The 26,865-nt window shown below is 51.0% G+C and overlaps 1 protein-coding gene across 10 annotated transcripts in view; it reads left to right on the top strand.

Moving 5' to 3' along the window:
• Positions 1 to 22,227, top strand: part of LOC142924618 (uncharacterized) — a 95,217-nt gene extending 72,990 nt beyond the window's left edge. For 7 of the 10 annotated variants that reach the window (XR_012941727.1, XR_012941734.1, XR_012941728.1 and 4 more), the window contains one exon: positions 18,868 to 22,227. Coding sequence is in view for 2 of the 10 variants with exons in the window: in XM_076067175.1 (XP_075923290.1) it covers positions 18,868 to 18,972 (105 nt within the window). In the remaining 8 variants the exon portion in view is untranslated. Of the gene's footprint in view, positions 1 to 17,377; positions 17,599 to 18,867 lie in introns of all 10 variants that reach the window. The other 3 variants (XR_012941725.1, XR_012941732.1, XR_012941729.1) reach the window with 3 other exon arrangements.
• The last annotated feature ends 4,638 nt before the right edge of the window (positions 22,228 to 26,865 follow it).

The following is a 26,865-nucleotide window of genomic DNA, read 5'->3' on the forward strand; positions in this document are numbered from 1 at the left end:
CACGTTCATACACACACACACGCTCATTAACACACTCACACACACGCTCATACACACACTCACACACACGCTCATACACACGCTCATACACACACTCACACACACTCGTCCACACGCTCACACACACGCTCATACACACACTCACACACTCGCTCGTCAACACACAGCAGCGGCCTTGGGAAATTGAGAGCAAAAACCGAGAAAATCTTCTCTAATTAGTTCCGTGACAAAGACAAAGTTCCCCCGTATAGCCTACTAAAGGCTGTTGGAGGGCAAGTGCTGTCAAGCGGCCACCGATGCGTGAACAACTCCACACAGCCACAGAGTAACGCAGTGGGTGGTGTAAGAATTACAGACAAGGATAGCAACAACACAAAAAAGCAACTTCAACCACAGACAGATACGAGCTTTAATATTTCTGGGTGGGAGGTGGAGGCAGGGCGCGGGGGGGGGGGGGGGGGTCTGGGAGAGGAGGCTGTGTGGGGTAGACGGATGATGATGGGGGGGGGGGGGGTGCTGAGTAGGCGGTGGTCAGGGTTAGGGGCGGAGAGATGGGTGGCGGGCGGGCAGGAGGGAGGGGAGGGAGTCGCGTGTTTAAGGGAGCCGGCCGAGCGGACTGAGCAGCTCTCTGCGGACGGCCGCGTTGGAGGCGCTGCCGCGCGTCGCCAGTAGCGGCACTCGAGCGACGAGGAGGTGGTGGGGGGGGAGGAGGGAGGGGGGTCCCCAACTTACACAACCCACACGGGACGGACCGACGAGGTGACAACAAACAGTGAGTTATCCCAATGTTGTTGTTGTCGTGGTGGTGGTGTGTACTAGGTGGGAGCTTTAAAACAACAACAGTTATCTTTTTGAGCGCGCAAAGGCGTTTTATTATGAATACAGAGGGCGATCCATTTGCAGATGCCCCAACGATTTCTGATGATAATGCTTGACGTTTCCTCTTTCCTCTCGATCGTACAACGATGGAATTGTCGCTGCCACGAACATTCAGAGGAGAGGAGAGATCGTTAGCAGGCGCGATACTCGTGGCCAGCGGTGCAACAGTTGCGAGTCGGCACCTCCCTCGCCTGGTATACAGGAGGTCGTGGGTACGATAATGATCTTGACGCCTGCTGCTGTATATTTTGAGTTTGCGTGTCTCTCTCTCATCATCATCACGGTGGCTAGGAGAGGTTAACTACCTCGCCTGGTATACAGGAGGCCGTGGGTTCGATCTCGACCCTGACTAACGCCTGCTGTATATTTGGAGTTTGCGTGTCTCTCTCTCATCATCATCACGGTGGCTAGGAGATGTTAACTACCTCGCCTGGTATACAGGAGGTCGTGGGTTCGATCCCGACCCTGACGCCTGTTGCTGTATATTTGGAGTTTGCGTGTCTCTCTCATCATCACGGTGGCTAGGAGATGTTAACTACCTCGCTTGGTATACAGGAGGCCGTGGGTTCGATCTCGACCCTGACTAACGCCTGCTGCTCTATATTTAGAGTTTTCGTGTCTCTCTCTCTCTCTTTCCGTGGTCGCGTGGATTTTCCTCCGGGCACTCCGGTTTTTTCCCCTCCAAATTTAGAATCAACATCACGCGTTTAGAGTATTTGTCTGCTTTACATTTCCACATATTTCGTGGCCAGGTCGCTTCTGATGAAGAGCTACATAGCTCAGTGGGCCTTACCTGGTAAAATACAAATAGTTAATTGGTTTATTGACATTGGAGGGAGACCACGTAAGTGATATGTAGTCTTTAATCTACAATTTTACCCAACTTGTCGTTACTGCGTTATCTATACATAGATCACTTTGCACCGTACTCGGACACTACGTTGTGCTATCGTGACGATGCCTTGGCAGTGATGCAAAAATAACAACAAACTCATCACATTCGTCAAAGTCCACTGTGGCTCTTGAGAGAAAATAAACAACAAATATGGGGCGACGTTTCGGGCAAATGTCCTTTTTCAGAGCAAAGCGAAAGTAATCAGAAGTCCGTAACGTGTCCCCACATCATGCTATTATATAGCCCATTATCCCAACTGGTTTTTCCTGACCTATAAACAGACACATATATCCGAAGCAGCAATTACTAGGCAAGCACACTCAGGATCGGCTTCGACATTCTGGGAGTTCATCGGGAGAGTCGCACGTGTTAAGCAAATGCTGCTGGATGAACCGGGCATGATTGGCTAGGGGACTATCGACGCTTCCCTACTGCATAGCGGTTTATTTTGGGGGCGTCGTCGAGAGGATGGGGTTCACTGCCCGAAACGTCGCCTCGTTTTAATATATACAGACAGAGCCAAAGATCCCCCGTATAGCCTTAACGGACTGTTGGGGTAAGTGCTAACAGCGAGCGCCTATGAAGGCCGGCACGGCACACGAGGGGGTGGGTGGCCAACACCACGCCCGGCCGCCTTTGTCTCCCGAGTGGCGATGCTTTTAAACATCGCACCGGGTACTCAATTGAGGCTGAGTCGACACAATATATACATACAAAGACACATGTTTGTCTATGGGCGCAAGTGGTTATTGAGGGGGTGTGTTGAGTGTGGTCGACTGTCGATGCAGGGAGGGGTTTTTTTTTTAATATACAGAATGTCGTGGGCGCACGGCTCACGCGGAATGACGATTGTTACTCTGTCCGCCTGGGTAAATGTGCCCTCGGTCACATTATATCTCAAGAACCGTCCAATTAACGTGGAGACACACAAAATAGCGAGAGAGAGAGAAGGAGAGACAAGGAGAGTGAGTGGGGGGGGGGGGGGGGTGCGGACGTGGTGAGTGAGAGAGAGGAATAGGAGAGTGAGCAAGAGCGAGAGAGGGGAACTTGGTGAGTGAGCGACAGCGAGAGAGCGAGGGATGAATAGGAGAGAGCCAGAGAGAGAGAGGGGAACTTGGTGAGTGAGCGACAGCGAGAGAGCGAGAGATGAATAGGAGAGAGCCAAAGAGAGAGAGAGAGGGGAACTTGGTGAGTGAGCGACAGCGAGAGAGCGAGAGATGAATAGGAGAGAGCCAGAGAGAGATAACGTGGTGAGTCAGCGACAGCGAGAGAGCGAGAGGTGAATAGGAGAGAGCCAGAGAGAGAGGGAGGGGAACTTGGTGAGTGAGCGACAGCGAGAGAGCGAGAGATGAATAGGAAAGAGCCAGAGAGAGGGGGGGGCGGGGACGTGGTGAGTGAGCAACAGCGAGAGAGCGAGAGATGAATAGGAGAGAGCCAGAGAGAGAGAGAGAGGGAACTTGGTGAGTGAGCGACAGCGAGAGAGCGAGAGATGAATAGGAGAGAGCCAGAGAGAGAGAGAGGGAGGGGAACTTGGTGAGTGAGCGACAGCGAGAGAGCGAGAGATGAATAGGAAAGAGCCAGAGAGAGGGGGGGGGCGGGGACGTGGTGAGTGAGCAACAGCGAGAGAGCGAGAGATGAATAGGAGAGAGCCAGAGAGAGAGAGAGGGAACTTGGTGAGTGAGCGACAGCGAGAGAGCGAGAGATGAATAGGAGAGAGCCAGAGAGAGGGGGGGGGGGGGGGGACGGGGACGTGGTGAGTGAGCAACAGCGAGAGAGCGAGAGATGAATAGAAGAGAGCCAGAGAGAGAGAGGGAACTTGGTGAGTGAGCGACAGCGAGAGAGCGAGAGATGAATAGGAAAGAGCCAGAGAGAGGGGGGGGGACGGGGACGTGGTGAGTGAGCAACAGCGAGAGAGCGAGAGATGAATAGGAGAGAGCCAGAGAGTCAGAGAGGGAGGGGGGGACGTGGTGAGATAAGAAGAAGAGCGGCTGCTCATGAAACTGTGACCACGACATTGAAGGTTGTGTACTCGACTCATTGCACCAGGTACATATACACATATAAGTATACATATATATTACACACACATGTATATACGTTAACATGTACACACGTAGTAACACAAAGACAAAGATCCCCCGTATAGCCTGAACAGACTGTTGGGGCAAGTGTTGTTAGCGAGCATCTACGAAGTCCGGCACGGCACACGAGGGGGTGGGGTGGCCAGCATCACGCCCGGCCGCCTTTGTCCCCTTGTGGCGATGTTTACGCACCGTAACCAGATACTAATTTGTGGCTAAGTCACCCTAGGGGAAGCCCAGGGCCGGTTCAAACACAGGGCTCATCAGAAGCAGCCGTATCAGGCAGGGTAGGAGGGTAGACTGCTGCTGCAGTCCCACGGACCAGGGCGAACGGCCTCAGAGAGCGTGACTCTACAGCGGTACCGCCGTAGATGTGGTCAATAAGAGTGAATTACTGATGAACCCCGCTCACTTTATGTTTGAGACTGTGTTGATGATCCGGTACACTGACAATCCCGTGAAGCCAGTTGCACGGGAAGGGAGCCGTGGTGATGCGTGAGTGGAGGAGCAGCAGCAGCAGCAGCATCAAAAGACAAAAATAAGTCAATATTATAATATAATAAATAAGTCAATATAGTAATATAATAAATAAGTCAATATAATATAATAAATACGTCGACATAATAATATAATAATTAAGTCGATATAACAATAAATAAGTCGCTATAGTAATATAATAAATAAGTCAATATAATATAATAAATAAGTCAATATAATATAATAAATAAGTCGATATAATAATTAAGTCGATATAATAATATAATAAATAAGTCTCTCTCATCATCATCACCACGGTGCTAGGAGATGTTAACTACCTCGCCTGGTGTACAGGAGGTCGTGGGTTCGATCCCGACCCTGACGTCTGCTGTAGATTTGGAGTCTGCGTGTCTCTCTCGCCGTGGTCACGTGGATTTATTTTTTATTTTTTTACCTCCAGATTTAAAATCGACATGCGGTTAGAGTATTTTGCTCCTATAAATGTTTACACGATCGCCACTTCATCGAGATATAATTTGTGGTAGCCAGGTAGCTTCTGAAAAATAGCCATATAGCTCAGTGGGCCTAACTTGGTAAAAATAAAAAATAGTTTATAGTTTGTACAGTTTTAAGTCATCATACGCCGACTCAGAATCAGATTACGTATTCATACTGGAGAAATCCCATGAGCTATGAAGCTATTTTTAACAGATATCCAGTAGGGGCGTGTAAGAACACTACAACAACAAACAGTACAACAACGCGATAGGAGTGCAAAGTACAAACAAGGTAATCACATCACCCAAAAACCCATACAAATAAAACGAAACCACCCCCATCCTACCAGACAAAGCCCATCGAGCTATTTTTCTAAAGCGGTCTCGGCCACAAATGACAGCTCAGCTAAGTGGCCCATCATTTGGACATTCATTAAAGCAAAATAATCGAAATAGTCTAAACGCATGTTTCTAAATGTAGTTCACAGATGTCCAGCGGTGAGCTCAGGGTGTGACCAAGGGAAATGTCCTGTGTTATCCCGTTGTGTAAAGCGACGTTAAACAAGCATCGCTCCATCTTGATTTGAAGCTTTCGTGACTGCAGGAATCCGTACTCTTTGGTTTTTTCGGTAAAGTCACGTAGGTAGAAAAAACTAAAATAAACAAAAAATTAAATATATCACGACGTATCGAACGCAACACAAGCGGTCGTCCTCAGGCGGAAAAAAATATAATCCACCAGTGGAACTGCTGAACCATCGCACGTGTACAGCCTCTTCTTAAGACGTCTTCGATTTACGAACTGCAATCCTTTAAAACTCCACTCGTGGGACGAACACAGAACAAAAACATCCAACTCGAGCTTACGGGACAACACGCATGGACATCATCTGGGAGACCGTGTGGATTTCGAGGGATGGTTAAAAACGAGATCACGGATCAAAATAAATAAATGGAAATGATAATTTTACAGGCTATGAAAATGTAAGCTCGCCACGTTCGTCATTAGAGCTGCCACGTGAACAGGCGACGAATAATAAATAAACAAAAACACACGCACAATATGACGACGTTTCGGGCAATGCCCCTCCTCCTTCTTGGTTTGATTTTATGGTAAATCACCGCCAGTTTTTCGTCCGTATTTTGTCGGTCTAAATGTTGGTTATTCGATTTAAAAATCGGCGTATTACGCGCATCATTTTAACAGCTGGATGATGCATTAATTTTATTCTTTAGGCTTTCAAGACCGATATCATTATGATTCGCAATACTATGTTTGTTTGTTTTTGCACAGGACAACCGTGTTGGTTGCAACGTTACTGTTTATAAACTATGCGCCTCAAATCACCCCGGGTAGAGCCAATCAAACCAAGTTGTCACGTGGGCAATTCATTTCGTCCGACGTTTCGCTGGAGATTTCAACCAGCATCATCAGGCGTAGGTAATAAACTCTTTGCGTGTTCAACGAACGTCGCGGTATGTAAGATGATATTTTAGCCGCGCCGGTCTGTCTGTGTGTATCTGTGTATCCGTGGGTGTGTCTCTGTGTGTGTGTCTGTGTGTGTGTCTGTGTGTGTGTCTGTGTATCTGTGTGTGTGTCTGTGTATCTGTGTGTGTGTCTGTGTATCTGTGTGTGTGTCTGTGTATCTGTGTGTGTGTGTCTGTGTATCTGTGTGTGTGTCTGTGTATCTGTGGGTGTGTGTCTGTGTGTGTGTATCTGTGTGTGTGTATCTGTGTGTCTGTGTATCTGTGGGTGTGTGTCTGTGTGTGTGTGTCTGTGTATCTGTGGGTGTGTGTCTGTGTGTGGGTGTGTGTCTGTGTGTGTGTCTGTGTATCTGTGTGTGTGTGTCTGTGTGTGTGTGTCTTAGGTGCTCGCTAACAGCACTTGCCCCTACAGTCTGTTAAGGCTATATGGGGGGTCTTTGTCTTTGTCTTTGTGTGTGTCTGTGTGTTCGGAGAGCGGAGGCGCAGTGGTTCGTAGCGGCCAGCGCCGCGAACCCGGCGACCCGAGTTTGATTCCCGCTCACGGCCACCAACGCCAACGATGATAATCATCACAAACGGTGCTGGGCCTCTCATGAAATGAGTACCTGGTGCTGTGTGTAGTAAATATCGCCACGAGGGAGACAAACGCGGCCGGGCGTGGTGCTGGTTCACCCACCCCCTCGTGCGCCGTGCTGGCCATCGTAGGTGGTCGCTAACAGCACTTTGCCCCTACAGTCTATTAAGGCTACACGGGGGATCTTTGTCCTACGTATTGTGTACAGGGAGTGGTGGCGCATTGATTAGCGCACTGCGCTACGAACCCAGCGACCCGAGTTCGAATTTTGGCTCACGACCGATAATAGTGGCGAATAATTTGAAACGGCCCCACACCTCTCCTGCGTCGAACTTAGGTGAGTACACGGTACGGTACGTTGTGTAAACGTCAGCGCCGGGGAGACAAAGGCGGCCGGGCGTGATATTGTTTATCACAACCCTCCTCGTGTGCCGTTCAGGCCTGCAGAAGTCCAATGGCACCAAGACTCTATCGGTGGATTTTTGTCTTCATGTATGTATATATGCATTTGTATGTTTGAGTGTTTCAGAGCTTCGTACGCGTGTGTGTGTGTGTGTATATAATGTAAGTGTGGTATAATGCACGTGTGTAAAATGTACATTTGGCCCATATCGAGAATATTTCTCTGTCGACTGTGTGGAGGCCAATATGCGTTTACATATGTTAAAACGGCCGTGTTTAAAATGTAAATATAGGTGTGCATGTATATGTTTGTATTCTGCAAGCATGTGTGTGTGTACGCATGCATGTGTGTATATAAGTGGTTGATGTACGTGTTATATACGTCTGTGTGTAAGTCTGAGTTTATGTACTCATTCATGTATGAACACACTTAACAGCAATGCACTTATGATCATTAAATATGTACATAATCAGTGGCTTTACTAAATTTTCTATTTTCCTGTCGAAACGGTATCGCGTTTGCAGCAGTCAAGTAACACACAACAGTCACAGCATTATCATCATCATCAGTCATGATCAATCCACTGCTGGATGAATGCCTCTCTCACGCACACTCCGTCACACCTCACGGTCCCTGCAGCTATGTAGGAAGGCAAGAATCCACCCGTACATCGGAACATTTTAGTCGAGTTAATTCTGATTTTGTTGCACGGATGATGATGATGATGATGGTAGTGAAGATGGTCCCGTTTAGCGCCAGCTTCCCGGCTATTCCACACGGGAGATCCGCGGTGCTCCGTGAGCGAAGAAGCAGCAGCAGCAAACAAAAATATAACAAAAACAATCAATTTGGCGGAGTACAGCAAGCTCCTTAAGGAATTATGCACAACTTACAAACGAGCCATTTTAACCGGGCGCGCACGCGCTCATCCCCTGGTGATGGCAGTAGCCTTCCAAGAACATTCTGGGGCTTCGTGAACCACACGCTGACGAGCCGAGCCCCGCTGTGCGTCACGCCATTCGGAACATTGCATCATCATCATCATCACCATCGTGAGCATCGTCAGCCATGGTCAGTCCACTGCTGGCTGGATGATGGCCTCACCAAGCCGTCGCTCGCCACCTCCTCTCACCTGCCAACAATGGCGAGGTGTTAACTACCTCGCCAGGTATGGAGGAGGTCGTGGGTTCGATCCCGACCCTGACGCCTATTTATATATTTTTTTCGACTTTCCACGTTCTCCCTGTGGCCGTGTGGATTTTTCTCCGGGGTCCTAGGGTTTTTTTAAATTTTCCCCTCCACGTTTAGAATCAACATATTCGGCTGTGAAAAAATATCCGCACGATGAGCCACTTGTTCGAGCTATTGTTTGTGGACCAGGTCGCTTCTGAAAAAACGAGCTGTATAGCTCCGTAAGCCTCATCCGGTACAGTGAAACTCATTGATAGTTATACAGTTTTTATAACTAATTCCATCGCTCCATCTCCTCCTCCACAGTGGTGGTGGTGGTGGCGGGTGCACTATCGGACACGTTCCATTCCTTGGCTAACCGGTTCGTTATTACTCTTGACCATCGGCCACCGTGACCACTGGACATCACGTGCCCTGCCCCGCATACAGCCTTACTTCCTTCTGTTCACAGTGCTTACCACGTCTCACTATTAGTCTGCGTGTGTTTAATACATGTAGACAATTTTATATATAGATGAGAGAGAGAGAGAGAAAAAAATAGATGTAACACACGTTGTGGTAATTTATTAGGTTAATTTCTGAGATTCTCTGTGTTCTGTGCTGTGACATCGTTACCGTCTAACCTGTGTGTGTGTGGTGGGGGTAAGGGGGAGGGGGGGGTAACGGTAGTGTAGTGGCTTGCGCGCTGCACTATGAACCCGGCGGCCCGAGCTCGATTCCCGTCCCACGGCCGAACACGGGTGACGAGAAGGTCTGGAGCGTTCCTAGATCGACTCGTCCTTAGAAGAGCCCCAAACGAGCACCCGGCGCGTTGTGTAAATAACCAGCACCGGGGAAGAGACAAAGCGTCCTGGGCGTGCGGTGCTTCAAATATCCACCCGCTCGCGTGCCGGTGATCGCGAGCAGGACTTGGCACACCACAGTCTCTCTCTTACCGGCTGCAAGGAGCGGGGAGGGGACTTTGTCTTTGTGGACTCGAGTGTGTGTGCAGTGTGTGTGTGCAGTGTGTGCGTGCGCGGTAAGTAATTGTGAATGCATGCGTGTTTCGTAATCGTGTGCTTGCGGTGACCGTCGAGCAATCGTCACATGACCGGCTCCTTTCATTTCTCAATTAACGACTCATCGAGGTTTTGTTCGACTCATCCCGTCAGCGAGGGGGGGGGGCGGGGGGGGGCGGGGGGGGGGCTCACAACCAATCGCAGTCACGCTCAGGGGGATTCGTCCGCCTGGAATCGGTGTCTGGGAGGGGACGCCACGGAGGGGAGGGTTCGCGTGGGCTGGGTTGGTTGAATGTTCGAGTTGATTTTTTGTTGTCGTTGAGCCTGGGGGTGAGAACTCTGGGAGACCAGGAGAGAGTCTCGTTCGCCAGAGTGCCCTGGGAAGGAAGCGCACGTCCTACTGGAGTCGTAACGTGGACACACAATGGCCTATTCTTTCGAAGGACGCCCGGCTATCTTTAACGTCCACTGTTAAGCAGACGGCGGCTATCATTGTCGTGATCGCACGCGCAGTTATAAACAGGGCAGCCGCTGGATTAGAACCTCGCTGCCCGCTGGGCAATGTACGAACGAGAGAGAGAATGGGTGAGAGAGTAAGTGGATGTGTGGTGATGATGGTGATATTAATGATGGGGGTAATAGTAGTGATGATGGCAGTCGTGGTGATGGTAGCGGTCGCGGTGATAACGATGAAAGTGGTCGTGATGATGATAGTGGATCATGGTGATGATTATTTCAATGATACTGATGGCAGTGATGATAATTGGTGATTATGATGATGGTGGTGGTAGTAATGTAGGTGGTGGTAATGATGATAGTAAGTGTGGTCATCATGGTGATGATAGTGATGGCAGTGGTCGTGATAATTGTGGTGGTGGATGCGAGGGTAATATGATGATCATTGTATAGTGGTGAAAATATTGGAAACAGTGGTGGTCGTGCCAGTGATGATGGCGGTGATTTTGATCGTGACCGCGGGTAGTAGAGATGATGGCAGTATTGATGATGATGATAGTAACGACGGTAATTATGGCATTGGTGGTGTTGGTGGTAATCTTTGTAGGAGTGACGGCCGTGACTGATGGTGGTGATCATATTGATTACAGTTGTGGTGACAGCGGTAGAGGTGGTGTTGGTGATGATAATGGCGAAGATATCGGTAGAGGTGGTGTTGGTGATGATTGGTAGTGGCGTTGGTGATGCTGATCGTGGGAGCGGTGTTTTACGCAGCCGTTGGGTGATCTCAGCCAGCGATGCCATTCGCAGCGGTGGCTTTGACCAGACGGTGGCATACGGCGGGCGAACGATGACAGACGCGAAAGGCATCAACGATTACCCGAGTGACACTTACCAAGTACACACCTGTACTATTCGCAGCGAGTTAATAGCAGCGTGAATCGAAGCGCGGCAGGGGACACGTGCGTGTGGTGCGTGCGTGGAACCGGCTCGAGCCGAGGCGCGCAGTTCCGGGGGGGGGGGGTGGATATGAAGAAGGGAGCGGTGGCACTGAGAGCGGGAGGACGAGCTGGTGCGGGGGGGGTGGGTAGATAGAGGGAGGGAGAGGGCAGGGCTGGCGTGATGAATGGAGAGGCATGTTTTTCTCGGGGGTTGATTTACCATCCTCTCCGTGTCTGCATCGCGCGCCATCTTCGCTCTCGCTCGCTCGCTCTGGCATCGCCACTGCGACGGCGAACCGCCCAGAGGCGCGGCTCTGGATAATTCATGGACGCGAACGCCGAAACAACGCCCCCCTCCATCCCCCCCCCACCTCCCCTCCCCCCGCCTCCCCTTCCACCCGTCCTCCATCCCGTCCACGTCGCTCCATCACAAAGACCACCTATGACAGAGCACTAATAATCCGCATTACAATCCGCAAGTACAACAACGCACACACACGCGCGCACACGCAGACAAACGTCACACTGACACATACACACACACGTGTCAACGACACCTGAATCGCACCACCACCACCATCACCACAGTCATGGCATCCATCTGGTGCAAGGTATGAAATGGAGTTCCAAATTCCAATGCCCCTCTCCCTGCCTCAACCTATTTGGTGATAGCACGGTGCCGGGTGCAGTTGCACCGCCTGTACACTAACTCCATAGCGCCGTCACTGCACTGCAACTCCTTGCTACGGCCGCTGCTAACGACTCGGACTAATTGTATCATTAATTAGAATCGCCCGTCGCTCTTAGTTACCGATTGATCATCATCATTATCATCCTTGCACATGTCAACACGTATTGCTTTTGCTTCTCTCGACATCTCAAGGGCGGGGGTGCTGAATGCATTGTCCAGGAGGGGCGATTCCTCGGCGTGGAGAAACGCGCGCGACGCCTCCGCATTGGAGGGGGGAGGGAGGGACGAGAGTGAGAGAGAGAGAGCGTGAGACGAGAGAGATCGTGAGACGAGAGAGAGAGAGAGCGTGAGACGAGAGTGAGAGAGTGTGAGAGAGCGTGAGACGAGAGATTGAGACGAGAGTGAGAGAGTGCGTGAGACGAGAGAGAGCGTGAGAGAGCGTGAGACGAGAGAGAGAGTGTGAGAGAGCGTGAGACGAGAGAGAGAGCGTGAGACGAGAGAGTGTGAGAGAGCGTGAGACGAGTGTGAGAGAGCGTGAGACAAGAGAGAGAGAGGGAGAGCCGAGCGTGAGACGAGAGAGAGAGCGTGAGACGAGAGAGAGAGCGTGAGACGAGAGAGAGAGCGTGAGACGAGAGAGAGAGAGCGTGAGACGAGAGAGAGTGTGAGAGAGCGTGAGACAAGAGAGAGGGAGAGCCGAGCGTGAGACGAGAGAGAAGACGGCCGCGCGTGGCCTTCAACGGGGGGGTGGGGTGGAGTGAACGATCACAACGCAGTGAATAAATAAACAACTCCACGTATTCGCGTGCCGTACGTGATGCAACGCATGCGTGCACGTACGCGTCTTGCTGTCACCGTCTCGGGCGGGCGACAGCAGCTGCAGAAGCCGCAGCAGCGACAGCAGCCACAGCAGCGACAGCAGCGACAGCAGCCACAGCAGCCACAGCAGCCCGCTCCGGGCAGGAAACGGGGTTTTTATTTTCAGCCTTCGCGCAATTTTTTTTTTTAAAGCAGCGGTCCGTGGCCGACGGAACGGGTCGGGGGGGGGTCTCGTATGCGAAACACGGCGCGCGGACAAACCCCAGCGGGCGGGCCCCGGGATGCCGCTGGGGCCGAGGCGCGTGGCGTGGACGTTCGGGCGACGTTTGGCGCCCCTCACTCTTCTCACGTCAGTGGCTGATGTCTGGACGGGGGTCGTGGAACCTTCCCCCGCGCCCCCCCCCCCTTTTGCGCACCTACGCACGCACCCACCCAGCCGGACCCACACAGCCCCCTCCCCCCTTACCCCACCGCTCCCCTCTAGCCCACCTCCACCCTCCTCTTTCCACAGCTCAAAACCTATACCGCCACTAGGTTGGCTCAGCCTTAAATGAGTAGTCTGTCTGCTTGCGGTTGTGTAAGCGTCAGCACGGGGAGGGGGGGGATTGGGGAGACAAAGGCAGCCGGGCGTGGGTTGCTGAGCGGTGGCGGTTTTGGATCGGTGCTCGTGAACAGCGCCTGGTACAGTCGACGACAAACGATGTGAAAATTCTAGTTCAAGAAATCGACGTGGTGCCTTGTGGACATCATTCCCCCCCGCCCCCGCCCTCCATGTTTTAAACGAATGAGTTAAAATCGATTTATATCGGGGGAAGTCCCTTACACTCGAGCGCGCTGGTGGCTATAATTGTCTCCAAGTCCAACGAAGAGCGCCTGCGTCAGCCGCGTTGGTGTACGGCCGCTACGCCCAGCGGATTGTCAGGCCGCAACTCGCAAGGCATCGCTCGCGATGGGCCTTCATCAAACGGCGGATTTGATCATGGTTTCATAATTACAACGATGCTGCTGCTGATGACGACGATGAAGCGCTTGCGTAGGATACACGCAGCGCGCAATGCGGATGAACTTCGCGCTAAGAGCACCGTGCGGGTCGCGAGTTGGGGGGGGGGGGGCGGAGGTAGCCCGAATCGCGCCGCCGCGTTAGTTTCTGTGGCCAATTACGAGAACCCAAGATATTAGAGCGGTGGGGGCTTTAACACTACCCTAAGGCGTCCCTAACGCATATAACGCGGTCCTAACGCGACTCTAACGCAGCCATAGCGCAGCCCTAACGCGACTCCTCGAACACGACTGCTCTATATCGAGGCCCTAACGCAGCTCTAACACGGCCCTAATGCTAGCTCTAACGCAGCTATAACACGGCCCTAACGCAGCTCTAACGCAGCACCAAACGCGGCCCTAACGCGGCCCTAACGCAGCTCTAACACGGCCCTAACACGGCCCTAACGCTAGCTCTAACGCAGCTCTAACACTGCTCTAACGCAGCTCTAACACTGCTCTAACGCGGCCCTAACGCTAGTTCTAACGCTAGTTCTAACGCGGCCCTAACGCTAGCTCTAACGCAGCTCTAACGCGACTCTAACGCAGCTGCTCCAACGCGGCTCCCCTAGCGCGGCTCCCCTAAGGACTCCCAACGGCTGCTCGCTTCCCCCCCCCCCCCCAGGCCCGGTGCCCCGCTCCCCAGCCTCGGACTCTCTTAGTCGTAGACTTTGGGTCACAAACAACTTACAACGTAACAAACCAAAAACATCCCAAATTAAGCGTACCAAAAAAATATGTGTCCAATAATTAGCGACGTTTTTTTTCTTGGTGGCGAATTCATCTTTTTTTAAATTTACTTATATTCTGTGAACGTGGTATTATTTAAAGATTGGTTTTACTTATTAAAATCTTGTCGATTGTTTTACCACACAGCGGATCGCGTCGGTTTGTTTTACGAAATGAAATGATATATCATCTATTCAATTTCAATAAATAATCAGTACAATATATATTATCTATTCATTCCGATAACCATTTAAACAAATAGATAGAATCTACTCATTCCGATAACGACTCAATAAAAAATATATAATCTATTAATTCCGATAACCATTCAATAAAATATATATAATCTATTCATTTCCGATACATATTTAATAAAATATATAATGTATTCATTCCAATAACTAACCAATCAATTTTATTTATAATCTATTAATTCCGATACCTATTCAATATAATATATAATCTATTAATTCCGATAACTATTCAATCAAATATATGTAATCTATTCATTCCAATACCTATTCAATGAAAGATATATAATTGATACAATTCCAAGGCAGCACCGTTCAATGTCCCCCCACTCATCGGTGCGCGTTATATCTGCACCAAGCGAGGTCCGGGCCGGGCGCTCTTGTAGCGTGTCGGTACACGCACCCGCCACGGCTCGCTCAGCCAAGCATCGCCACCACACGAACAACACCACACGAACAACACCGCGCGAACAACACCGCGCGAACAACACCGCACGAACAACACCGCGCGAACAACACCGCACGAACAACACGACACGAACAACACCGCACGAACAACACCACACGAACAACACCACGCGAACAACACCACGCGAACAACACCACACGAACAACACCACGCGAACAACACCACACGAACAACACCACACGAACAACACCACACGAACAATACCACACGAACAACACCACACGAACAACACCACACGAACAACACCACGCGAACAACACCACACACGGCACCCAGGTACTCATTTGAGGGCGAGTCGACCTAGGCGATGCATTCTTGGTGGTGTTGAATTTAAGTTGTTTTAAGCGACCGCTTCATCATTGTTGCCTCCGCTTCATCCTCCTCCTCATCATCATCCTCCTCCCCCATCTCCTCTTCTGTATGCAAAGATCACTCCGTGTAGCCTTCAACAGACTGCGAGGGCACGTGCTGTTAGCGAGAGGCACCTACGAAGGCCGTCACGGCACACGAGAGGGGGTGGGGGTGGCCAGCACCACGGGCATGTGGGTCGCCTGTGTCTCCCCAGTGTTCGACGTTTAACACCGCACCGCGACCGGGTACTCATTCGAGGCCGAGTCAAACGCCGAGAGAGGAGGCCCAGGACCGGTTCGGGTAATCGTCGCTGGCGTTGGCGGCCGCGAGCCGGAGTCGAACTCGCGTGGCCGGTGTGGTTCGTAAGCCACCGCCACTCTTCTGTATGCGAGGTCACCATCACAGACACGGGGTGGTCTGTGATGGTGTTTACTCTGTTCGCCCCTCCCCTCCCCCTCTTCATATTCCTTCTCGTCCTCATCATCCTCCTCCTCGTTGTTGTCGTCGTCAACATTATGATGCTGACGCTGCTACTGCTGCTGCTGATGACCACAACGGCGAAGCGAGAAACGAGCTCTCTGCGCGGCTCGGCTCCCGCGCAGTTGAAAGTGCGCGCGGGTTTGAATCGGCGCGGCATTAGCCATTGATAATTATTCACAAGCAGAGGTGTCGCTCGCTCGTTCGCCAGAGAGAGGACGAGCGAGGTGGTGGTGGTGGTGGGGAGATCGAGGGGAGGTGGAGAGGGAGGAGCAGGGGCTGTGTCCGCTACACGTGGTCAAGTCCACACGCACCACGCAATTTGACGTTCAACCCCAAAGGCTCACCCACCAACCCCGATCAGCAAGCCTCCCCAGCACCCCCCCCCCCCCACCGTGTCAATGTCCCAAATTAAGCTCCCCCCCTCGCCACCCACACCCCCATCCAGCCACGCCACGCCAGACTTTCACTCCCTCTACGGATCCTGACCGACCACAGCTCCCTCAAACCTCCTCGCATTCGGGCTCCACCTCCCTCCACCCCCCCTCCACCCACCCCCTCGACAGCGTGCCCACCACCCCCTCCCTCCACGACTCGCCACCCACCACCCCCAACAACAACCACCAAGCCAAAGCCGCCAAGACGTATGAATGCGAAGGGCTCAGTCACGCTTGATAATAAGATTCCACAATCACATGACATCATGATCCCGGTCACCCAGTCTGGCTGCTGCACCCACCTCCCTTCCCCTCATTCACCTTATCATCTTCCTCATCATCATCATCCTCCTCCTTCCCCCATCTCTTGCTTCCTTCATCTCGCCCTAGCGCTGCCGTCACCACCGCCCTGAGCCGAACGGAGTTCCCGGAGCTTGGGGCGAGCACCAGGGGCGGGTTCAGCGCCGTTTGCCGCTCGACTCGGTGGGAAGGAGAAGTGAATGAGGGCTTGGCTTCGGGCGATGGAGGGGAAGGAAGGGGGAGGGAATGAGAGAGATAGAGGGGGGAGGGGAGGTGATAGGGAGTGGTGGTGGTGGTGGTGGTGGGGGGGGGGGCTATGTGTGAGCCGAGGCGACTGGCTGGTGCGGTGCCGAGCCGGGTGTGCGGTGTGGGGGACCTGGGGCCGTGCGGCGAGGAAACGAGAGGAGCAAGAGGAGGAGGAGGCCGTGGTTTTTGTGGAGTAGGTGGTGGTGGTGGGGGCGGCGAGGGCGGGGGTGGTAGGGGGGGTGAGTGCGATGAATGTGGGCAGGGAAGGGGAGTGGGGGGGGTCTCAAGCTGCCTCCGTCTCTCGCGTTCTGCGGGGAGGAGAAGAGCGAGCGAGCGCGCCGCGTCTCTCCATTCGCAGGATTTCCCACCATCACCCTCCTCCTCCTCCTCCTCCTCCTCCATCATCCTCCTCCTTCACAATCCTCACCACCACCACTACCAGCAGCAGCAGCAGCATCATCATCGCGACACCGATAGCGGTTCCATCGTCCGACCCGGACACGAAAATATCGCTCGACGATTCTGTGTCGCGTTCTCGCTCACCCGGCGAGGGAGGTAAGTGGTGGGGCTGGGGGGGGTGGCGAGGGGTGGAGTGTGGTGGGTGGGTGGGTGGGGGGAGGTTGAATTTATACTCGGGCCTCCAGCGTTCGCGAATTGGAGCCATCTCTCCTCTCTCTCTCTGCCGGCGGCGGCAGGGGCGGGCGGTAAGCGGCGGCTCCCTCGTGCGGATTTCTTGCGGTCCTCCGCTGCTGGGAACTGCAACGCGAGACGGGGCCTAGGCGCGGGGCCTCCTCGTACCGCGATCGGCCTCCGCCACCACCACCACCACCACCACCGCCGCCGCCACCACCACCACCACCGGCGCGCGTCGCCGCGCTGATTTATTGTCGGGATGAACGTCGAGGGGACGAAAATGGTAACGTTACCGCTCCATTTATGCGTCGTGCATTACGTTGCGATCCGACGGGATCGCCCGAGATGGGAGGGATGGAGGGAGGGGAGAGGAGCTTGGATGGGAGATGGAAATAGTGGGGGGGGGGGGGGGTGGAGTGGAGGCAGGGAGGGAGGAGGGGGATGGTGGACGAGGGAGGTGCCGTAGGCTGCACGATTGTGGGTGGGTGAGTTGCGCGGTGCCGCGAGCGCGTTCAATGACGCGCTCGCCGCAATGTGAAGCGATCGTCCTCACTGGCCGCAGCGGCTACTGCTGCGTGCCCCCCCCCCCGCCCCCCACAATTTCCGCCACCCACCCTGAAGTCGCAGGGAACGTTCGTGGTGGAGGGAGGGTGGGAGGGGGCTGTGTATGTACGTTGAACTTCTTTCGCAGCGTACGTACCCAACCGTGCTAATCGGAGGTGCGGGTGAAGGACTAAAACACCGCTGATAGCCCCCCTAGCCGGCGAGCTGTCGTGCTGAGGCCTCTGCGCCGGGTACTTCTCTCCTGTCTCTCTGTCTCTGTGCGTGTGCCTCTCTCTGTCACACAGTCCCACACAGACACGCACGGTCTCTCTCACACACATACACGCATCGGCGCATGCACACTCACGCACGCTGTCTCTCACTCAAACACAATCAAACGTACACGTGCATACGCTCGCCTTCCAACGTTCTCACTCGCACAACACACGACGCGTACACACACACACACACACGGTACTCTCTTAGACACACCCTGTCTACCGCACGCACTCGCTCTCATACGCACTTCTCACGCAGAGAGACAGAGAGACAAAGATGCGACGAATAGCCTTAACATACTTTTTGGGGCAAGTGCTCTGTTAGCGAGCACCTATAAAGGCCGGAAACGGCACACTGGGTGGGGGTTGGTGCGTGTTCACCACCACCACGCCCACCCGCCTTTGTATCCCAAGCGGCGATATCTCCACACCGCTCAGGGTACTCGACACTGCTTGTGTTACGTGGACACGTGCACACAACTGGGAGCGCGCGCGCGCACACATCCTTTGCGTTCGACTCGTGCGTGTGTCTGTGTGCGTGTGTGTCTGTGTGTGTCTGTGTGTGCGTGTGTGTCTGTGTGCACACCTTGTGTACACACAACACGCGCGCGCGCACCCAGAGAGTCAACAGCATCGCCTCTTACGCGAGACCCACCACAACCTACACGCGGCGCCTCGCGCGTCTAACGCCTCGCAATGTCTCCCCTGCATCTTTCTGCTTTCCCATCCAGAAGCAGCGGCAAGTGGCGCGCGGCATCGACGGCGATTTCCAGCCCCTTAATCCGGACGGAATGCACGGGGAGAGGAATTATTGTGGGGGGGGGGGGGGGGGGTGAGGGCGGTGAGGGCACGGGGCTACTACGCGGACCAGGGCTGCTACACGGGGCTGTTACACAGACGGGGCTGCTACACGGGGCTGTTACACAGACGGGGCTGCTACATGGGGGCTGCTACACGGACGGGGGCTACGACACAAGGCTACTACTAGAAGGAGCCGGCGCGGTACGCTGCAGGAGGTTTCTAGTAGGTGGTATCTTTGGTTATCTAGCTGTATGAGTGTGTCTGGCCGTCATAAAGCTAGATAACCGAAAGTACCAACGACTTCCATAACCGCCAACCACAAGAGCAGCACCATCAGCAGCAACATCGGCAACATCATCATCATCATCAGGAGCAGCAGCACGAACAACGTCGCAAGGACTATCTTTGTTCGCGGATGCGTGCGTTGACTCGTATGCGTCCCTGTGTGTCTGCGTGTGCGTGCGTGTGTGTACCCGCGCGTCGGTCACAAGGAAGGCTGCATTGTGGCTTATATACTCGCCAATTTGTGTGCACGTGCAACGATGCGAGCGCCACGTGCTCCGATGCGCGCGCCACGTGCTGTGATGCATGGACCACGTGCTATGATGCATGGACCACGTGCTATGGCGCATGTGTTAAGCGCGAGTTAAATTATTTAAAGTTCTAAATAAAATAAAAAAACTCGATGATCGTTGATAACACTCCTCCACAGAGTACAGTACAATTACATAACAGCAAGTCCTGATTCATTGCCCGAAACGTCTGTTCTATTTGTTTTTCTCTGCAAGGGCAGTGGTTTTTGTACGATTTTTTTTATCTAATAATAATTATTGTTTTAGTTTTTTTAGTTCTCAGAATAATCGTACGGTGGAGAAAAAAACCACTTCGAGTTTGGGTGCACGTAGCTTGATTAAGTAGCGGGCACACAGCCCTAGCCACTGACGGGTAGACGCGTGTGGGTTCCACTCCCGTTGCAACCCCACGGATGAAGTGTTTATTATATTGTATTTAACAGTGGGCGGCTGGGCAGTTGGCACGAGTCAGGCACAGAAACGCGCAGTGCGCCTTCCAAGAAGCTGCCATAGAGCGCGTGGTGTGATTACACGAGATTATGGGAAATGTAAGCCATTGGTATAGTAAAAAAAATATATAAAATAGTATGTTCAAATAATAATCACACTTTAAAAATAACATACACATGCATATATATGAAGCGACTACGACAATAGAATGGTTAAGAAAGACATATACCTAACTCAGAACATCCCTAGATCTCCCTTGCAGCAACAGGCATAAAAAAACAACGAAAATGAAGATGCATTGTCAACACACACAGGGCAGTCATCGATTGAAGAACAGTAACAAGTGCAATGGGACCCTTTTTTATTAATGGGACCCGTTTACCTACGGGATAATTTTCTTGCAGGTATTAAGATGATGGTTTTAAACGCATACATATAAAAAATAAAAATAAATTATTTTTTTATAAATTTATTTTTTTTATACTGACGCGACTTTTTAGCGAAAGAACCAAAGAGTATGGATCCTTGCAGTCACGAAAACTTCAAATCTTGGTTTTAAACGCCTTAACACACCTGCGTTATTGCCGAAAAGGATAAAGGCTTAGAGTACGTTTTCATCATAATGTTAGAGATCGTAATCGATACACTGCTGGTTGAAGACCTCCCTCCCTCTATACTTATCGGTCATAGGGGTCGTTTTGACCTTACTTCACCACGCTGGTCAGTGCGGTTTGGTGAAGGGCTGGCGGTGGTTCTCACAGGACCGGTTCAAGATATCGTACGCCACTGCTGTTCCTCCGTTGCCGTGAATCCAACAAACTCGGGTCGCCGGGTTCGTACCGTAATGCGCTAACCGCTGCGCCACCGCTCCTGATTAGTAAAACAATTATTTGATGGGCGGTGGTGCACAATCACGTGAACTACTGCGATTTGTTTTGAAGGTTTTTTTTCCCCCTATGCTCTTTTCTAATAGCCACTGTTAGGTATAACTAACTATTCGTGCACCTATTTAAACGTTGGTTTCATCATATTGATTTTTCTTTCAAAAATGTAATTCTCATCGGACCTCCCACATGGTGTAAACAAATTCAGTCTCCAACTCTTATTGTTATTATCGTCATCCACTCTCCTGGCCTCTCTATTCATGTGATATGAAGAAGGGACATTGCCCGAAGCGTCACCTATTTCACATATGTTTGTTTATTTTTAAGGCAACGGTGTTATTGACGAATGCATAGCGTTTGTGTTTGTTTGTTAATTTTAACCAAATATGGGATGGGTTCGTGTCATCATCACCATCGCGTTATTGGTGATTCCACGTGGAGCTTTAGGGTCAGGGGCTTATGCGTCGGGCCAGCCCTGGAGTGAGCGGTCCAGGAAAACGCTGGGGTTAGGGGGTTCATGTTCAAGGTCAAGTGTTGTGCCTGCGGGTGTAGCCACTCTGTGGAGAGCGGTGGTGCAGCGATCAGCTCGCTACGCTACGAACCCGGCGCCCCGGGATCGATCCCCACCCCCGCGGCCACTAACAACAGGCGACGATTAATCGGAACCGGTCCTGAGCCTCCCCGAGGTCAACTCAGCCTCAAATGGGATACCCGGTGCTGGTGTGTAAACATCGCCACTCGGGAGAGACAAAGGCGATCGGAAGTAGTGCCGGCCCTTCGTAGGTGCTCACGATGCAGCGATTGCCCCAATAAAGTCTGTCATGGCTAATACGGGGGCATCTTTGTCTCGTGTGGCCACTCAACAATTGATGGGACGTAGAGCATTGGTGGTAGGAAGTAGCGAAGGAGATATTTGTGCGTGAACGTTTTGTTGTTCAGTGCTCGCGGGTGTTTTTTCAAACGGAAAATAAATTATTTTAACCACAATTTTGTATTATTGACGGTTATAATGATATTCGCTGGGGTTTTTTTACGAATATTATGATGAACATCGTGACGAATGTTACATTACTTATCGTGAAAATTGCTAATAACACGTGGCCCGACGGCTCAAAACGCCGTGCGACCAGTAACAAATAGCACTGTTGAAGGTGTCACATATATGACTCAATTCCGTGCAATTAAACGCAGTCTATTTGTTACCGTACTTAATAAGACATTTCCAGAGATGTAAATGCAATGGACAATTGGGGTTAAGGGGTATTTGCGTTACGACCATGTAAGATTAATAACAAATGAGTATATATGTAAACCATGGATATAATCATCACCATCATTGTGATGTACCACGTAACATTCAATAAAGCGAACGAGTCTCTATGCACACACGCGTGTATATCCTTTCAACCTCCATCGAGGTGGCGTATGCGTCTGTGTGCGCGTCAATAACATTCCACATCTAAAAAGGTCCTGGGCCTGCCCCTAGGTTGACTCAGCCTCAAATGAGTTACTTCGTGGCGCTGTGTAAACATGGGGGAGACAAAGACGTCACGGTTTCAAGTTGGATGTGAAGCTGCAGCCCAGTTGCCTGCAACTCTTTACTCGCCGCTGTCATTACGGAGGTGTTCATCGTTAGTGCGGCCACGTGGTTTAGGTGATGGCCTGCCGCAAATGTGCTGAAAGACAACGATCACCCATTTTAGCCTTCAACAGACTGTTGGGGCAAGTGCTGTTAGCGAGCACCTATTAAGGCCGGCACGGCACGCGATGGGATGTGGGATGGTCAGCACCACGCCCGGGCGCGTTTGTTTCCCTCGTAGCTATGATTACCACACACCACACCAGGTACTCATTTTAGGCCGAGTCGACCTAGGAGAGGAGAGCCCCAAGACCGGTTCAGATAATCGTCACTGGTGTTGGCAGCCGTGGGCAGGAATCGAACTCGTGTCACAAGACATAAGACAAACACGAATCTCTCGAACTGTCAGCGAGCACATCTGAACCATAAACTAAACTTTGTTTTTGGTATTTTAGCAAGTAATGCCCACTGAGCTATATAGCTCTTTTTCAGAAGCGACCTGGCCACGTGATAGTGGCCTATCATGTTGAAATGTATCGTAGTAGCCAAATACTGGAAAACCATGTTCATTCGACATTTGTAGGGAAAATCGGAGGACCCGGAGAAAAATCCACGCGACCACGAGGAGAGCAGCAGGCGTCAGGGTCAGGGTCGGGATCGAACCCACGACCTCCTGAATACCAGGCGCGGCAGTTAACATCTCCTAGCCACCGTGATGATGATGATGAGAGAGAGAGAGAGACACGCAAACTCCAAACATACAGCAGGCGTCAGGGTCGGGATCGAACCCACGACCTCCTGAATACCAGGCGCGGCAGTTAACATCTCCTAGCCACCGTGATGATGATGATGAGAGAGAGACACGCAAACTCCAAACATACAGCAGGCGTCAGGGTCGGGATCGAACCCACGACCTCCTGAATACCAGGCGCGGCAGTTAACATCTCCTAGCCACCGTGATGATGATGAGAGAGAGACACGCCAACTCCAAACATACAGCAGGCGTCAGGGTCGGGATTGAACCCACGACCTCCTGAATACCAGGCGAGGCAGTTAACATCTCCTAGCCACCGTGATGATGATGAGAGAGAGACACGCAAACTCCAAACATACAGCAGGCGTCAGGGTCGGGATCGAACCCACGACCTCCTGAATACCAGGCGAGGCAGTTAACATCTCCTAGCCACCGTGATGATGATGATGATGAGAGAGAGAGACACGCAAACTCCAAACATACAGCAGGCGTCAGGGTCGGGATCGAACCCACGACCTCCTGAATACCAGGCGAGGCAGTTAACATCTCCTAGCCACCGCGGCGCCCACACAGCCAGCACGGAGCACGAACGTGTCTTTAGTGTGGCGAGAACAACCACGCCCGGCCGCCTTTGCCTCCCCAGTTCTGCTGACGCGCACCGCACCAGGTACAGTTGCATGAGACAACATAATGGAGGGAAGGGAGTGGTCCGTGACTGCTTCAAATATCACTCGCCACTGATGGTAGCCGTCACCGCTAATCATAACAAAGTTAAAAGATCCCTATATAGCATTTTAGCAGACCGTTGGGGCAAGTGCTGTTAGCGAGCGCCTGTCAATTACGCGTGCACACACGCGCGCACCTGGGACAGATATCCCTGCCAGGCTCTCAAGTTTAAATTAAAAAAAATAAACATTATAGTTTTTTTACATTATAGTTTATGTTTCTAATGTTTATTTTACATTTTATTTTCTTCTGTCCACCTTTGCTACGACATTCTCGGGAGGCACGAGTCACGCCACTGCATGGCGCACTAAAAACATTCATTCACTTATTCATTCAGCTCGTCGATCCTTCAAATCCACGTGTGCGACGCCCTTCAAAGAGACGCTCAGAGGCGCGGGAGAGGTGAGCGACAGGCGAGTCCAAGTCTGCTGATCCCGACAGGAGGAAGAACAACCGATACCCAGTTGCGCAGAGAGAGAGAGGAGGAGGAAGAGGAATAAGCGAATTCCAGACACAAGCGTGTTTTTCAAACCATCAAGAAGGCGTGACATTCCGGTCTTGCCCGTTTAGTTGGGGCCGCGCGAATCGATCCAAAAAATTCGCTCTATGCGGTTTGAGTTCACTCAAATACGGCGACTATGCAGTCGGAATGTGGTACAAAATTGAGTACTGTGTGTGTGTACTGTGTGTGTGTACTGTGTGTATGTACTATGTGTGTGTACTGTGTGTGTACTGTCTGTGTGTGTACTGTGTGTGTACTGTGTGTACTATGTATGTGTATTGTGTGTGTGTACTATGTGTGTGGACTGTGTGTGTGTACTGTGTGTACTATGTGTGTGTACTGTGTGTGTGTACTGTGTGTGTACTATGTATATGTACTGTGTGTGTACTGTGTGTGTGTACTGTGTGTGTACTATGTATGTGCATTGTGTGTGTGTACTGTATGTGTGTGTACTGTGTGTGTACTATGTATATGTACTGTGTGTGTACTGTGTGTATGTACTATGTGTGTGTACTGTGTGTGTACTGTGTGTGTGTGTACTGTGTGTGTACTATGTATGTGTACTGTGCGTGTACAGTGTGTGTGTACTGTGTGTGTACTATGTATGTGTACTGTGTGTGTGTACTGTGTGTGTACTGTGTGTGTATACTGTGTGTGTACTATGTATATGTACTGTGTGTGTACTGTGTGTGTACTATGTATGTGTACTGTGTGTGTGTACTGTGTGTATGTACTATGTGTGTGTATAGTGTGTGGATTGTGTGTGTACAGTGTGTGTGTGCTGTGTGTGTACTGTGTGTATGTACTGTGTGTACTGTGTATGTGTACTGTGTGTGTACTGTATGTGTACTATGTGTTAGTACAGTGTGTGTGTAATGTGTGTGTATGTATTGTGTGTACTGTGTGTGGACTGTGTGTACTATGTATGTGTACTGTGTGGGTACTGTATGTGTGTGTACTGTGTGTGTGTACTGTGTGTACTATGTGTACTGTGTGTGGGTACTGTGTGTACTGTGTGTGTACTGTGTGTACTATGTATGTGTACTGTGTGTGTAGTGTATGTGTGTGTACTGTGTGTGTACTATGTATGTGTACTGTGTGTACTGTGTGTGTGTCCTGTGTGTGTACTATGTATGTGTATTGTCTGTGTGTACTGTGCGTGTACAGTGTGTGTGTACTGTGTGTGTACTATGTATGTATACTGTGTGTGTGTACTGTGTGTGTACTGTGTGTGTATGTATTGTGTGTGTACTGTGTGTGTGTACTGTGTGTGTGTACTGTGCGTACTATGTATGTGTATTGTGTGTGTACTATGTGTGTGGACTGTGTGTGTGTACTGTGTGTACTGTGTGTGTGTACTGTGTGTGTACTATGTATATGTACTGTGTGTGTACTGTGTGTATACTGTGTGTGTACTATGTATATGTACTGTGTGTGTACTGTGTGTGTACTATGTATGTGTACTGTGTGTATGTACTATGTGTGTGTGCAGTATGTGGATTGTGTGTGTACAGTGTGTGTGTGCTGTGTGTGTTCTGTGTGTATGTACTGTGTGTACTGTGTATGTGTACTGTGTGTGTACTGTATGTGTACTATGTGTGTGTACAGTGTGTGTGTACTGTGTGTGTATGTATTGTGTGTACTGTGTGTGGACTGTGTGTACTATGTATGTGTACTGTGTGTGGGTACTGTATGTGTGTGTACTGTGTGTGTGTGTACTGTGTGTACTATGTGTACTGTGTGTGGGTACTGTGTGTGTACTGTGTGTGTACTGTGTGTACTATGTATGTGTACTGTGTGTGTACTGTATGTGTGTGTACTGTGTGTGTACTATGTATGTGTACTGTGTGTACTGTGTGTGTGTCCTGTGTGTGTACTATGTATGTGTATTGTCTGGGTGTACTGTGCGTGTACAGTGTGTGTGTACTGTGTGTGTACTATGTATGTGTACTGTGTGTGTGTACTGTGTGTGTGTACTGTGTGTGTGTACTGTGTGTGTATGTATTGTGTGTGTACTGTGTGTGTACTGTGTGTACTATGTATGTGTACTGTGTGTACTGTATGTGTGTGTACTGTGTGTACTATGTATGTGTACTGTGTGTGTACAGTGTGTGTATGTATTGTGTGTGTACTGTGTGTACTATGTATGTGTACTGTGTGTGTGTACTGTATGTGTGTACTGTGTGTACTATGTATGTGTACTGTGTGTGTACTGTGTGTGTGTACTGTGTGTATGTACTATGTGTGTGTATAGTGTGTGGATTGTGTGTGTACAGTGTGTGTGTGCTGTGTGTGTACTGTGTGTATGTACTGTGTGTACTGTGTATGTGTACTGTGTGTGTACTATGTGTGTGTACTGTGTGTGTACAGTGCGTGTATGTATTGTGTGTGTACTGTGTGTGTACTCTATGTGTGTGTACTGTGTGTGTACTGTGTATGTTCTGTGTGTGTGTACTGTGTG

The sequence above is a fragment of the Petromyzon marinus genome, chromosome 1, assembly GCF_048934315.1.
Source record: "Petromyzon marinus isolate PM22_M1 ecotype Great Lakes invasive population chromosome 1, UKy_Petmar_22M1.pri1.0, whole genome shotgun sequence".
In the NCBI taxonomy this organism is placed as follows: Eukaryota; Metazoa; Chordata; class Hyperoartia; order Petromyzontiformes; family Petromyzontidae; genus Petromyzon; species Petromyzon marinus.